Genomic DNA, 15,511 nt, shown 5'->3' on the forward strand with positions numbered 1-15,511 from the left:
GGTTCTGGAACACAAATGGATTACCCATTATAATCAAATGTATAGCAAAAAAGGCAATACAAAAGATCCAGTACTCCCTACTTTGACACACTGGGATCTTAGATTCGAGAAGATCGTTATTCTGATCATCATTAAAAATCTGAGCTCATCGCGAGCCCCGGGCCCCTATGGGCTGACAAACTTCACTTTAAAAGCTAATGCCGAACAGTGGGCCTATTTTTGCTGTTAGGGAGAATTCTCTGTTTAGGCTGAATTTCCTAACCTAGTGGGTCCCCCAGCAGCTTTGCTGGATTTTTGGGGTTTATTTTTTTCTCCTGCCAAGAGTGAGACTCTTTTACCCTCACTCTTGGACATGACTTGAGAGTGTTTCTGTGACTTGCTATGTGCTTATGGGCTATGGGGTATTTTTTCCCCATAGGCTATCATTGGTTTTTGAATGTGTGTTACACAGCACCCTCGTGCAGTAACACAGGGGTGTCATAGTGACCCCCAAACATAGACTCCACACCCTGGGACTGACTACTGTCTCCCTGGGTCTGTAAAGTCACCATTGACTAGTCTAGTCTTAACTTAGGAACTTAACCAGTACAAACCATCATACTGTGGAAGTACTGATAGGGGCAATTAGATTGCCACTGGGTCTGTTGTCGAGGGGGTACTGTCCCGTCCCCTCTCGCCGAGTTCTGGCTGGTGGCAGTGGATACCACAGAAATATTCCACCGGAATATTTCCCAATGGGATTTCCCATTGATTTTAATGCACCACTTTTTGGTGCAATGTTAAAGATACCGCCGGTTTATTTATTTAATATAAATTCACCGGTTGGGATTTTTTGCCAGAACTCGCCGCCAAAATGGCGTCTAGGTTCACTTCAGTAACCCTGAACCCGAGTCGAACCTTTGTTCCACTTTTGGAGGGCTTCTGCACAGAAGCCCTCCAAAGTGGTGCCATTCTGTCTGGGTACCACAGGGGGTGTGGGAGGGGGTTTAGGCACCTTGGACTGAGTTGCCTTGCCAACTCATGTCGCACTCTGGTGTGATTGGCCCAAGTGGTGAGCCGCCCCGCTCACCACTTAGCATGTTTGAGTGACAGCTAGGCTGTATGAATGGGGGTTTGCTGCATAAAAGCAGGGTTTTTGGGACTGGTTCTTCAGAAGTCGCCACAGGACCTAAGAAGCCGAAGAGGGAGAAGCCGAGCCAAACCTGCCAAGATGGCACGACCGGTGGAGCCCCACGACCGTCTCACCACTTTTCCCAACGACAGAGGAGATCCCCAGCCGGAGAGTCTTCTTCCCTTGACTGGTGGGGACAACCAGTTTCTGCCTTCTTTTCGCCTCCCTGAAGCATCTCGTGGCCGCCTTGCCTGTGCCAAGCACCCCGGCAACCGGAATACCACTTTTTACCTCAACCGCGAAAGAGGGGTAACATCCTTTTAACCGGAAAACTTCACGGCTGGTTTCTTCCCTGGTAGTGCAACGACCTTCAGCTTTCCTCCACGTCGAGATCTGCTCTTCCTCTGGACGACGCCGCGACTTGCACCCACTACCAGGAACAACTGCCACCGCTGGAGGATCCTTTCCATTTTAAAAAGGTACCATGTTCCGCCCGGCTTCCCTTGCCACCGATTGTACGGGGTAGATTTAGCCCTCGGCTCTCGACCCTGGGTAAGCCTGGGACACCCTAACTGAACTTTTCTAAACTTGGTAAAACCTTTTCTACTCACCTGTAAAGACTTGTGACATTGTGTGATCTTGGACATCTTTTCGCCTGGCATTCCCTAGAGTGGGCCTGGCAACTGAACTTCCTTGCTCTTCAATAGACTGCCTTTCTAAACTTACTGTGAATCTCTGAAAAGTGTTTTACCTTGTTGTTTTCATTACTTCTGCCTTTTCCCTCCCTTTTTAACTAACTTGTTGGAGTGCCATCTAACGTTAAGCGCTCACCTCTGTTTGGAAATAAGTGGTGTTAACTTAGACTTGTCCAACAAATAATTAGGGATGTACATATGAGTCATAGTAACTGTGTTTTGACTTACTTACCTTTTCTGTGCTAGTGTAATTTATGAGTGTGTCTTTTAAATAAATAATTATATACTTTTACACCTAGCTCTGGTCAGTGTTTGCTTGTACTACTGTGCCTCTGTACCTATTATGTATGCTCTATATACTGCCTAACTCTTCTTGAGGGAAGTCTGACTGCTCAGCCACAGCTACCAGGTAAATCTGGGTGGTACAGACTGCTACCAAGTGGGTTTACTGCAAAACACCTGTAGACTTAAATCTTTTGCAGTGGTCCCAGAGGGAACTGCACAGGTTTCTGCCTAACATTTGCTATACCCTCTTCACTAAGATTGCTGTCACTTGTGCCACTCCTACATCGTGGAAAAATGCAATCATTGTTCCAGTATTCAAAAAAGGAAACAGATCCAATCCTAAGGATTACCGACCAATTGCGCTTCTTGATGTGCTGGGTAAAATCTATGCAACCATCCTCCAACGCCAACTAACAGAATGGTGCTTGATGACTAACCACATAGACCAGCGACAAACCGGATTTGTTAAAGATTTGTATGCTGCCTAAATCTCCTCATGGTGAATATCATGAAAATGGAAACTCTAAGAAAAGGTGGAAAGATTTACCTTGCTGTTATTGATCTCTCTCATGCGTTCAACAGCATCGACCGTGAAATTTTATGGTCGAAATTAGTGGGCTGCAAGTGTCCTCCTAGCTTACTTATGGCCATTAGAGATCTTCACACTCATACTACGATCCGAATCAGACTTCATCGAATGGGCAAATTATCCTCCCCAATTTCACGTATCGCTTAGTTAAACAAGGATGTCCTTTGGCAGCAATCATCTTCAATCTCTTTTTGTCCAATATTGAACAGACTCTTGATAGCGCAACTGCATTTTCACCAAAATTTCACGGATTCCATGTAAGCCATTTACTTTATGTAGATCTAATTCTGCTGGACGCAACCCCTATAGGTCTGCAAAGAAAATTAAATGCGCTAGAAAAGTACGTCCAGACCAACGGACTAACTATTAATCCTTCAAAGTCGGAAATGTTAGTCTTGGAAGACCTAAGAGGCACCAATAAAAAGCGGCTAAGTCACTTTTGATGGCATCTTGAAAACACACCTTTGCATATTACATCAAGCACCAGATACTTGGGCATGTTGATCAACTCTAACATGAACAACGCCCCGTGGGTTGTGTGTACAAAAACAAAATGCCATTTACTAGCAAATCAAGCTGCAATTCTAAACAAAAAATATGGTCAGTTCTCCTTATTACCTGTCCTTGCCTTTTATAAGCAAAAGGCTGTCCCTGCATTAATACATGGGACAGAAAGCGCATTAGACTGCTCATTCCAACTCTGGAATACTCAATGTCCTTTGGACAAAGGTTTTACGATTGCCTAAGGGACCGCCAACAGCATGTATCCGGTATGAACTAAGTTTGATTTCTATGCATGCTAGAATATGCTGGAACATGCTAACTTTATACCGGAAAATTACAATCAAAGATATTCTCCCACAGTTTAAAATCCTGGCAAATGCAGAAAATGGTGATGAAAAGAAAGTTCTAGTACTATGGGTTAATCGATGCAAGAGGATCTTGGAAGATCTGGATACCTGCATTGATACCTACATACTAATCCAAATCATGTAAAAAAATGACTATGGCAAAAAGACTGGATCATAACGGAAGAACAAAGTCGTCACCACACCATCATGAAAGACATCCCATGTGCCAAAAGATCAGTCAATGAAACTCAAAACTATTTAAAACGATTTCCGGATCCGTATCACCGAAATCTCTATATGAAATTTCGCTTGAATCTGTTTGAAACAGCTGAGCGTAAAAGGTCGTGGGCTCAAGATTCAACTATCCCTAAAACCTGTAGATTTTGCGGTTTACATGAAGAGACTTTCAACCATCTAACTATATTTTTTATTGCCTTGCATATGAAGAGAACCAGATTCATGGGGACAATCATCTTGAGTCGACCAAGCTTAACTGCTGATGACTGGAGGCAAATTTTATTTGATGAATCTGATCGAAAATTAACAGTGGCCCTAACATTCTTTTTGGATGCTTTGAACAAATGGATAAATGAGGATCTATGAGGTTTTAATTAACAGAACTATCTATTTATGTTACTATGCTACTGTTTTCTTTTAATCTCATTTCTGCTCGGTCTTCCTGTTCTATGTTTTGATGTTTACTCGAGAGGTTAGCTTCTCGTGTAACTTGAATTAACGGGAGCTTTATGTTGTTTCTAATGTATTACATTTTAAAGGTTTGTAACAAACTAAGAAAATAAAAAAAAAAATGTTTTAAAAAAGAATAAGTGTTTGCTTGCATCCTCGATTGTGCGCACTAGAGCTGGTCTTCGGCAGCCAGCAATACGTCCCCAAGGCGAGTGGCATGGAGCCCCCAGTTCTTCGCGGGTACTGGAGGTCTCGATGGAGATCTCGCTGGGGCCTCCAAATGTAAAGGTGCAGTCCCCCAAAGTAATCCTAAAAATACCACAAAATTAAACAAAAATGGCATGCACAACTTGCAAGAAAGAACAGCTTTTTATTTGCAAATATGGCCAGGAGAATGTCAGACAGTTCTGTGGAACTCAACTTAGAACCAACGCAACACGCCAATTCCAGGCTACAATATTTAAGGTGGAAAATCACAAAATTAACATTCTCTAAATGCAACATTAATTCTAACATTTCAATTGGCTGTTGGTCATCAAGCCCCTAAAGAGCACTATACATGTAACATTATGATTCCAGGTTTCCCTTCTCGTGATAATTGAAAACACCACCCCTCAAACATGACAATGTCATAGTCGTCAGAAAATGTCACTGTCATTGTTTGGCACTCTTCATGGTGATAAAAAAGATGTGCCCTAATTGGACAGTGATACCTGAGACAGCTCGGGCTGTAGAATCCCACCGAGATGGACAAATCATATAGTGAGTGGAAATCAGTGAGGTCAAATCTTTGTTGGAGCCCATGGAACACCACAATCCCTTTCCCATAATTGGCCCCCCTTTGGAATCTGCCCCTTCCACCTGCAACTCCCGTCTCAAGGCATGTTGCCAACTCTGGATCTGACCTTCTAGCTATCTTCTCACAATGAATAGCTTGCAGAAAAAACGGGTGTGCAGCCCTGCTCGTGGAAATTAATTCCTTCTATTTGTTTTTACATCCAGACCAAATGCCCTGCTCTCAGTGGGGGGCTGTGCTGACATCCTAGTTCTTGATTTTGGCAATGCTGCTGTGTGGGCCCGTTCACTTATCTCACTGTGTCCTTCACAACCCTTATGTATTAATTTGAATATCGTATGAGAAAGCACCTGCTGTCTCGAGCCCCATTTCAAGCTCCTGAGAACTTTCGCCCTATCAACAATTAGCTGAACACAGTTTGGCATCTCTTTTCATCTTGACCATGGCTGCTTGAAGCCTTCTGCCCAACAGCAAAATAAAATTCAAGTAAATAATCATAGCTCCGAAATGCGGTCTGGACACACTAGAATGGCAAAATCTGCAGCCTTTAGCAATGGTGAATTTTAACATGGCAGACCTCTTGCTCGATGCAACTAACAACTAGACATACCAAAACTCAATCTACACACCAAATAAATCAAAACTACTTAAGTTTATCTAATATTATACATGCAGTGAAAAGAACGCAATATAATAAAAAGTGTTTTGCTGCATGTGTGTGTTTCTATGCAGCACACAGCCTGAAAGCTCCCTGAAGTGTGGCAAAACGGCATCAACTCTAAATACAATGTCACACTAAGGAAGGCACATTGCATCTACGTCACCACCATGGGTCTGATGCCTTGCTAAAACAGTTTTCTTACCTTCTACTTGCATACACCTTTAGGATGTTCGATTTGCATATTTACACCAGGATTAAAATCTCTGAGTCCCATCACGCCCCATTCCCCCAGACAATAGTGACTAACCCACTCCCAAAGCACTTTAACTCATCAGATTTTGATCCTCCCCTTCGGAGAACACATTTCCGAATGTCACTGACAAATCCAAACAATCAAAATAGCATTCAGAACTAGAGTACTTCGAAAGATGACCCATGAAAACTGTTCACCATATTCCAAAATATATGGGAGTATCTTGCAAGAGCACAGGAGGTGTTAGTGTAGAGAACTTACAGAGTAGTGCATCCAGATTCTTGCTCTCTCCATCAGAAGAGGAGAGAAAGTTGGTAGCCTTTGTCTCTGCTATGGAGGCCTGAACCACAGGGCCCTCTGGAGAGAGATGGGTGAAGAGGAAACCTGGGTGAGAAAGGATTGACAGGCGCTTCCAGGTAAGGCCCTTCCGTGCAGCTTGGACAAAGGCAGGCTGCAGACAACCATGATAGGGTCTGAAATTACAGCATTACAGTGGAGTAGGGTCTCCTAAGGGGAGCGTGCTCCAAAATGTTGGGAAGGTCATACTGCATCGGTCACTGAAATAGAAGTGTTTCCCAGACAACCAACCAGCTTTGCAATGGTCCTCTAAAAAGACAGACAAGGTTGTCCATATGTCGAAGCCTGCATGAATTAAAGCTCAGGTGAGGAATCAATGCTACAAGTGAGCCAGACCCTTAAAAGACAAGCACCCTGGAAAGTAAGAGGTGATGGTGCTTTATGGAGGAGAAGAAGAGTGGCAATTACAGTTGTTACAGGAAGAGTGGAATGTAACGCTGTGCTATGTTGCTTTTGGTTCTTCTTGTCGTTGTCCACACCGGAGTAAGACCTCTGAGGTTTTTCAGACTATTCAAAAGAGTGAGGGTGGTCTTTGGAGGTATTAGGCTCTAAATAGGCTGAAAACTTTAGTAGGTAGGGGTCTTCCAACATGTTGTGTAAAGCATTCAAGAACTTTGCTGCTCATTCTGTTAGAGCTTTAGCATGGAATGCCAGGATCCACATTCCTTAGTGTTTCGATCGATACCCAAGAACTAAAGGCAGTTATCGTGTGGGGTAGACACTACATATTTTCTGCAAGAATTAAAGCCTCTGGCCTTGGAGGGAGACATGATGCAGATACAAATTCTGTGAAGCAGTGCTATGCTCAGTAGCAGCGCTCTCACATGCAGGAAAAAAAGGAGCTCAGGTCATGGGGCGCAGTCACTTCCATGAATACTACCCTTGATGTCACATCCGGAGTCAAGGCAATACAGATAGAAGCTGCAGAGCACCACCCATGGTGGCTGAAAAGTTCCAAAAGCCAGACTGATGCCTGCAAGAGGTTTCTAAGATGAAGAATATGTGGGCGGAAGAAATTAGACATTCAGTATTATGAAAAGTGCAACCTGAGAATAAAACGTAGGTATACTTTACTGGAGTGTCAATAAGGTATTAACGGCATTCATTTTAAAAACATTTAACAGGAAAAACCAAACGGCATAATGTATTAAAGGAAGCATAATAATAACAGAAATGTGTGATTATTTCTAAAGCTTTACCACAATAAATGTATTTTGAAAATGAGCAAAATAGGTTATTTAAAAAGCCATTAACCTAATAGGTATTAATGCATGACTATCTTGTATATGTTCACAGACGCTATTCTTAAGCACTATGAAGCCAGATGTCTGCCTCTTTCAAGCAAATGCTGTTCCACACCAATCCCATGTAAAACAGGCTGTAATCTAATAAATTCAATTTTGACATTCATCCTACCTTGCCTTGGCAGTTGCTTACATGACCTTTTGCAGTTACTCCTTTAATAACGAAACTTGTTCCTTTACTTATTTCTTCATATTGTATTGTCAAACCACTACAAAAATAAAAGTGAAAATATACACAAATTAAAATAAAAACCAATATAGATAATTCATTTAGAGTCATTGTGAGTTCTGGAACAATAGATGAAGGCAAGGAGAATATATTTGAAAAGCAAACTAACAGATTTCCTGAAGGGCTTGGCGGGGCTTGAATAAGGCTTTGTTTAAACATGGTAATTAACATGCTAAATGCTACTGTATTCTTGCTACAAAAGTGCACATTTTAGCAACATTTTAAAACCAACTTGAAATAATGAGTTGCTATTAAATTACATACCGATGCCTGACATTGTGTGGAATTCACATTGCTCTGAGTAGTGCAAGGAACTCGTGGTGGCAACAGTAAAGACAGACGCAAGTGATCACATTTCAAGGGTGTGTATTAAACTGTATAGGTAGGGTGGAAAAACGCCTGATCTAAGCCTAAATCTAAGATCGGAGCAAACTTCGACCATCAAACAATAAGGCAGTCCGAGTGGGGTTGTGCCAAAATAAAAGGTCCTATACTAAAACAAAAAAAAATAACTATTTCCAATCCTTACGCTAAATACAAAAAGAAGTGTGGGATAATGTTCTTAAGAAAGAAGGAAGTGTTAACAGTAATAAGTGTCAGGATGTGGTAGTCAGGGTCATCCCTTTCCCACATTTTCAGCACAGGACATGGTGGGATTCAGGAGCACAACACACACTCCAGCTTTCCCAGCATGAGCCAACAATTTTGCTCTCAGCAATCAAGGCCTTCAGTGGTTAAGTTTCTTTTCTACAAAAAGTCTTTCCTCCAAGGACCTGATAGGTTTCAAATAAACACAAGTTGCTTTCTGCTTATGCTTTGGGTGATGTCTTTTCACCCCTGGGTCCCTTCTTCAGGGCCCAGACCTACAAAAAGTTATTAATCATATCAGGACCATTGGTAGTTCTGTTTTTCTTTCTTCCGAGGGCCTGACAGGTTCAAAGTACAAAACGACAAAAGTTCAACAAAAAGTTCTGGAGTTCTTCTCTGAGTGTATTTGGGCGATAGCTCTTTCACCCCTGAGTCGTCCTCTCCCTGGCTCAGACCCCCTCTCAAATATTAGCTTCTCTCTGTCGGGTTCACTCTGGCATGGCATTCAAAGACTTTACTTATTGTACTTTTCTTTGGTGCATTCACGGGTCGGTGGGTGTTGGCTTCTCACCCTCGGATCCCCCTCTTCCGGGCTCAGATCCTACTCGACTATTTGCCTTCCTCCATCCCTCCTTCGGGTTCAGTCTTGCCAACTTTGTCAATCAGTTCTCATGATGCGGGATTCGGTTCCTTAGTTTAGCAATCTTCCGTCGGTCAAAGACGGTCAACTGTATTTTACTGTACCCCTGTATGACCATTTTGACCCCCTTTGCGCCTTTCCCAAGGCCTTCTGGTAACCGTAGTTTTGGGTAATCGCCCAGAGTTTCCTGAGTGAGCACCCACGTGGTACCGGACTCCTCTGTTGCTGGTTTTCCCCCCTTCTAGTATTAACAGTTCTTTGTATTTTTTTATTCTTTCACAATGCCATTACTACTTTCGTTCAACACATTCCGGTTTCTTATCGGCTCTTCCATGGATTCACCAGCTGTGATGAACAGCCTGGCTTTTCTTCTCTCTAGAGTCAAAGTTGGTACCACAGAGACAAGCCTCTCTCCCCGGCTTGGTTATCAGCAAAGGAGGGTCCGGTGTACCACTGACATCTGCTGCAACACACGCTAGCTATGGTTCGCAGTCTTACGATTCCTTCTGCAGAGGTTTTACAGATCTTGGTCGGAAAGGGCAAGGTCGCTTCTCCCCTTGTCACCCTCTCGGTTCGCACCGTCTTTCTCTTCCTCTTGAACTGCCGCGCTGAGTTCACTCTCTCAATGTTCGGTCTGCCTTGCTCCTCTTGTGCTCTACCTTTTATCCCTGTGGGGAAGGGAAAGGGCCGTCAGGTGTGTGCTGTTTTGGTCAATTGCCCTACTGTCTGACCCTTGTGTTGGGACATGTCAGGTAAATGGATTGGGTGGCAGTCTGTCGTCCTTTGTGATATACGAAAGTGTTTACATCGGAAAAGGGGAGGAGGGTAGAGTGTTTGAGTATCCTACGTGGTAGTTTAGGAAAAGGTATTATAGGAAGGGGGATACAGCATCTCACACATCAATGTCCCACTTCCACTACCCAAGGAACCCCCCCCCACCCCATCCAGGTGATGATCCCTCACTGGTCCACCCCCAGGAACTGGATCCAGCAGCAATGGCCGTGTATTAGCCACCTGGATGACAGACCCCCAGGGACTAGTCACGGAGGCACCTTCAGGTTTCTCACAGTAGGCACAAACATTACCCAATGATATCTAAACACATTTGTTTTACCTGAGAAGGATTACTAGCTTTTATGGATTGGCTACATTTCCTAGTTCTCCACACTTGCAGCTGAGCCATCCTCCTTATCCTGTATGAACTTTGTGGAATGGTGCATTCAATAGAAATCTAGTAATGCCCTAAGTGAATGCACTTATTCCGCCTCCCAAAAACTCACCATAAATCGCACTGGCAAACACCTATGTCAACCAACATGACCTATGATTTTAACCAACCCTTTTCGAAAAAACTTTAACAACCAGTTTTCACTATACAAAACATCAAATTGTTTTCCATCTTTAGACATATGTTTGAGCTTAGCGCCAAAACATGTCCCTGTTCCCTAGTGTGATGTGAGAATCCGGAAGGGAAAACAAAGTAACAGATGAAATGGAAATGGAACGGGTGTAGAATGGCTAAAGGGATGAGAAATAGAAGTAAAGATTAATTTATTGTCTGTATTTCCTAGTTCACTAACATGTCGCCTATTGCATGAATATATTGTAAGCAAACAGAAGAATACACAACGTTGGACTCCACTAAAACTAGTTGAAGCTAACACAACGACTAGAGATTCTCAAGATTGTACGCAGATGCACTATTGTTCAATGGAAATTCCTTCAAAATGAATGGCCAAATGTTAGAGAAAACAAATAAAAATTGTACAAATGGCATATAAATTATAAGTTACTCACCGTAGTTACCAACGTACTCCTAGTCAATAGGCCCCTTTCCGCCATACTGTATGGCTGTCCCTCGTTAGGGACAGGAGACAGTACCTTTCTGACCAGAAAAAAATCTTCCCACCGCGCAGAATTTGCTCGGACAGGCTGAGCAGTTCCGAGAACCATGGCCTCGCCGGCCAGCAAGGATCTATCAGAATGATACGTAGGTGCCGGGACTCCCTTATCTTGCAGATTACCCTGTGAACCAAAGGAGGAGGAGGAAATGCAAACGCATGCATGTTGTTCCACTGTATCTGGGACGCAACACCCAGGGAGCCCTCGCCCTGTCCCCGCCAGGACGCAAAGAGGGGGGCACCTCCTGTTGGACCAGGTGACAAAAAGATCCACCAGAGGATGACCCAATCTGTTGAAGATCTCCAGGAGTACCTATTCGTTCAACTGCCATTCTTAATTGTCTACACCCAGCCTGGTGTGCCAGTCTGCTTCCAGGTTGGACTCCCCCAGGAGGTGGATAGCTGCCAAGTGTATGTTGTTCTCCAGAGCCCATTCCTAAATGCTGACCGCTAGGGCACAGAGAGGCGGGGGCCTGGTGCCCCCCTGCTCGTTGATGTAATACATCCTGCTGGTGTTGTCCGTCTGAATCAGGATAGACTTGCCATTGACCATAGTGAGGAAGGCTTTGAGAGCGAGCCAGATGGCCCTCAACTCGAGCCAGGTGATGGGAATTTCCTACTCCTGAAGGGACCAGACCCTGTGCACACTGTGGCTGCCCGGGGTGGCCCCCCCCCAAACCTCTAGGGATGAATCTGTGGTGATGATAACCTGCAGTACCGGATGCCGGAAGGGTCTGCCAATTCGCAAGTTGTGGTCTGTCCTCCACCAGACTACGTCCTGGTGGAGCTGAAGAGAGATGCTAACCAGCTCCGCTTGAGAACCCCTCTCCTGACTCCAGGAGACTGCGAAGTGCAGCTGCAAGAGTCTCATCTTGTGCCTCGTGTGTGGCACCGCTAGGAGGCATGCTGCCATAATGCCCAAGAGGTGTTGGTACCACCATGCAGAAGTCACTGCCTTGCTGAGGAAATAACTAGTGGCTCTCTTGATGGCTGTGATCTTGTCTTCCAAGGGGAAAACTCTTTCAGAGTTTATATCCCAGATGAGGCCCAGGAACGCAAGTCTATGCATGGGCTCCAGCTGCGACTTCTTGAGATTGATGGAAAATCCCAGCTTGTGTAAAGTATTCATGAGTGATGAGGCGGTGTGTTGAACCGCCTCCGGAGAGGCCGCCCTGACGAGCCAGTCGTCTAGGTATGGATAGACATGGTGACCCTGGACCCTGAAGAGGGCCGCCACAGCATTCATAAGTCTGATAAAGGCCCTGGAGGCTGAGTTGAGGCCAAAGGGTAGAACCTTGTATTGGAAATGAAAGCCCATGATCCTGAACCTCAGAAAGGACCGATGGGGCTGCCAGATAGGGACGTGTAGGTACGCATCCTTCAGGTCCAGGGAGCACATTTCTATAAGCGCTGGAGTAACCATCTTGAACTTTTGAAGAGGGAGGGAAAGGTTCTTTTTGAATATGGCAAAAAAATCTGCCAATAGAAGCCCAGAGCCGACTGGGAAGCTGGGACCTCTTCCACTGCCCAACTCTCTACGAGCGATTGAATTTCTGACAAAAGAGTTGTCCCATGGGCCCGGAGGGGCGTGTCATGCCTTCTTTCCTTCTGAGGCAGGGGCTGAGGAGGGGGACTGAAAGAACCCCTTATTCCCAGCCTTGTGTTGTTTGCGGAGGTGCTGGCTTGGAGACCAGTCCGGCTATCTGGAGCTCCGTTCCTGGGAGCCTCAGAACCAGCCGAAGGCCCGAACCTTGTCTGAACGCGGGTGCGTCTGGCTGTAGGTCTTAGGTGTGGACTTTGATGATGGACAAGAATTTTGCAGTCTGGGAGCTGTTTTTCTTTTTATCTACTTCCTTATCAGTGGTGGAATGAAAAAGGTTGCCACCCTCGAATAGAAGGGTCCAATATGAGTTCCTGGACGTCCGGGTTAAACTTCGCCCGCAAACAGGCTGTTCACTGCATGTCTTTAGCTATGCAGATGACTCAGAATTAAGTGTTTATGCGGATCACAGTGGACTCCTTTATGTCTTGCGCCACAATCTTTGCAACTGCCAGCCCCGGCCTAAAGCGTGCTTGAATCCGTATCGGAAGTTCTGGAAGGAAGTCACCTATTTCCCGCCAAAGCCTCTGGTTGACAGCTGCAAGCATAGCATATACATTGGACTGATGAAGGTGCAAAGAAGCGTTGGAATCCATCTTCTTGCCATATGCCTCCAAGATCTTCTCCTCCTTGCATAGGAGTGACGAGGCTGAGGTACCTGAGGAAGACTGCGGCTTAGAGTAGAGTGAGGCAGCGGCAATCACTGAGGAGTGTGGCTGAGGGCGTGCCGAATGCAAGAGTGGATCCCCCTCCAATTGCCTGTACTTGGCGTTGAGGCACCTGCTGGTTGGCTGCGCCGAGTGGGGTTTGAGTCAGCCCTTTTGGGCCAGAGCAACCACATCCTTTTGCATCAGAATCCCCGCTCTATCAGCAGGGCGTAGAGCGAGAACCTCCACCAGAAAACCCAACTCTGGTTGTTCAACCACGGGTTGCGGGAGCCCCAGGTATTCTGCCAGACCTGCAAGCCGTTCATGAAATGCCTTGGCAGACAAAGGTGTGTCCGGATCCTCCCCCGCATCAGTGTTCACCAAAGTGTCCAGTTGGTCCGGTGCCGGCGGAGGAGTACTGGGCGCCGAGGGATGAGGTGTGCTGACCGGAGCCAGAGGTTGCAGTGGAGGCTGATACGGAGCAGCCGGGGCTGCGGGAAGCAGAGGGGCCGGGGCAACAGGCATGGGCAGCGAGGTCTGCACAGGGGCCTGAGGCGCTGGAAACACAGGCAGAGCGGCCATGGATACCAGTGGCAGAACTGGAGGCAGGACTGGTGGGAGCATGTCTCTGATCAAATCCTTGAGGGCGACACTCATCTGTGGGGACCTCATGAGCATGAGGAACTTTTCAAAAAACCTGTCCTCACAGGCTGGTGGGTTGCTTGGCTGTGCGTGTGTAGGCATAGGGCCCTGAGGTTGCTGATGCCTTGGCCTGCTCTGCCTGTCAACATGCAGAGTGTATATACCCTGCGATGCTGAAGGATACGCTGTAGGCCACGTGCCTGGTGAAGACCAGTCCCACCTAGAAACTCGTTCGCCTACCTGCTCCCCAAAGGGGGATGGTCTCAGACGAGCAGCCATTTTGACTGGCACAGCAGCCACTTTTTCGGGATGCATGCCACGTGACGCTTGCCGAGCTGGACTTGGCCTCTTCCGTGACTCTTGGTGGTGGAGGTTGAGGCCTACCCTGCACCTCACGTCGGGGGCCTGGTAGGCATTGTGCTTTCGGCTGTGTTGCCGGTAGTGCTGCGTACAGGTGCCCCCTCAGACATTAAGTTCGGTAGTAAGGCGTAGCCCCTCGGGTGAAGGTAATGGAACCTTTCAGTACCTCAGCGACGTCACCGGAAGGATTTCGTGACCCCGCAGCCTGGTGGCCGGTAGCTGAATCAGCCTCAGTACCTGTGTTGGGAGCAGAAAACTGAACGGTGACTCCCGCTCAGGCGTTTCCTGGGAAAGGAGTCGGCTTCTGCAGGGTGCAGACGAAAACAGTGGCCCTACCTTGGGCCTTGACTAAAGTCCTCTGGAAGTGACCTTCCTAAGAGCTCTTTCCACTGAGCTAACCTGCTCTTCAGAGCACGTGGTGTAAGCGCGTCACACGCGGAACCTCCCAGCAGTGATCGGGGCCAATGCAGCGGAGGCAAAGAGCGTGGGGGTCAGACGTAGGAAAGAGGCCCTGGCAGGCTGGACACCTACTGAAGGCAGATGACGTTGACATGCACCGGGGAGGAGCGTGGCGCCAGAGGACAGAGTATCTGAATAAAAGACAAAGATACTTTGCTGGGAAGAGCGCATGGAATTACAAGGCCAAAGACTAAGCCAGGAGTGCTGGTCAAACCGGTACGTTCCCGTCGATGCGGAAAAGAGGACTGAGGAGTGGCGCCGGTGGGCAGAGCCAGGGAAGCACATGCTCCCAGGGCCACGCCCCTGCGCGCCTCTTCATTTAAAGGGGAAGAAACATTTTTCTGGTGAAAAAGGTTCCGTCTCCAGTCCCTAACGACGGATGCACATACAGTATGGAGGAAAGGGGACGGGACACAGGAGTATGTACTTTTATCAGTGGTAACTCTGCAAAAATGTGTGAATCTCATTCTGAGTAAGGAAATTATAAGTTACTCACCATAGTGACTAACGTACTCTTAGTCCATAGTCTATAGTCTTTATATGACGTCTCCGATCATACTAGAGTGAAAGTGCAGTTTTACCAAATCAACACGCTCATCTACAACAAACTCAACTTGAGCTATATCTCTCGTATTGATCATTCTAAAGTTCAGGACTACACATAAAAGCGCAAAGACATACTGCCTATTCAATGAACTACCACCATGATCCTTAAATAGACATTCCAAATATAAAATATATGTGTCTGGAAGCAGAGCAGGATTTGAGCGACGCACTTTTGCAGCGCTATTTTGTAAGACTTTCTGTGAACCAGTAGAGGAAACCCGGGTAATATTCAGGCTTAATTTATTGCCTT

The 15,511-nt window shown here is 46.1% G+C and overlaps 1 protein-coding gene across 2 annotated transcripts in view; it reads right to left on the minus strand.

The window, feature by feature from the left end:
- SMCHD1 (structural maintenance of chromosomes flexible hinge domain containing 1) overlaps positions 1–15,511 on the minus strand; it is a 3,133,956-nt gene that overhangs the window by 2,005,726 nt on the left and 1,112,719 nt on the right. For both annotated transcript variants that reach the window (XM_069620859.1, XM_069620860.1), the window contains exon 21: positions 7,702–7,798. In XM_069620859.1, coding sequence (XP_069476960.1) covers positions 7,702–7,798 — 97 coding nt within the window. The remainder of the gene's footprint in view (positions 1–7,701; positions 7,799–15,511) is intronic.

The sequence above is a fragment of the Ambystoma mexicanum genome, chromosome 5q (assembly GCF_040938575.1).
Source record: "Ambystoma mexicanum isolate Mex_15411 chromosome 5q, UKY_AmexF1_1, whole genome shotgun sequence".
NCBI classification, from domain to species: Eukaryota; Metazoa; Chordata; class Amphibia; order Caudata; family Ambystomatidae; genus Ambystoma; species Ambystoma mexicanum.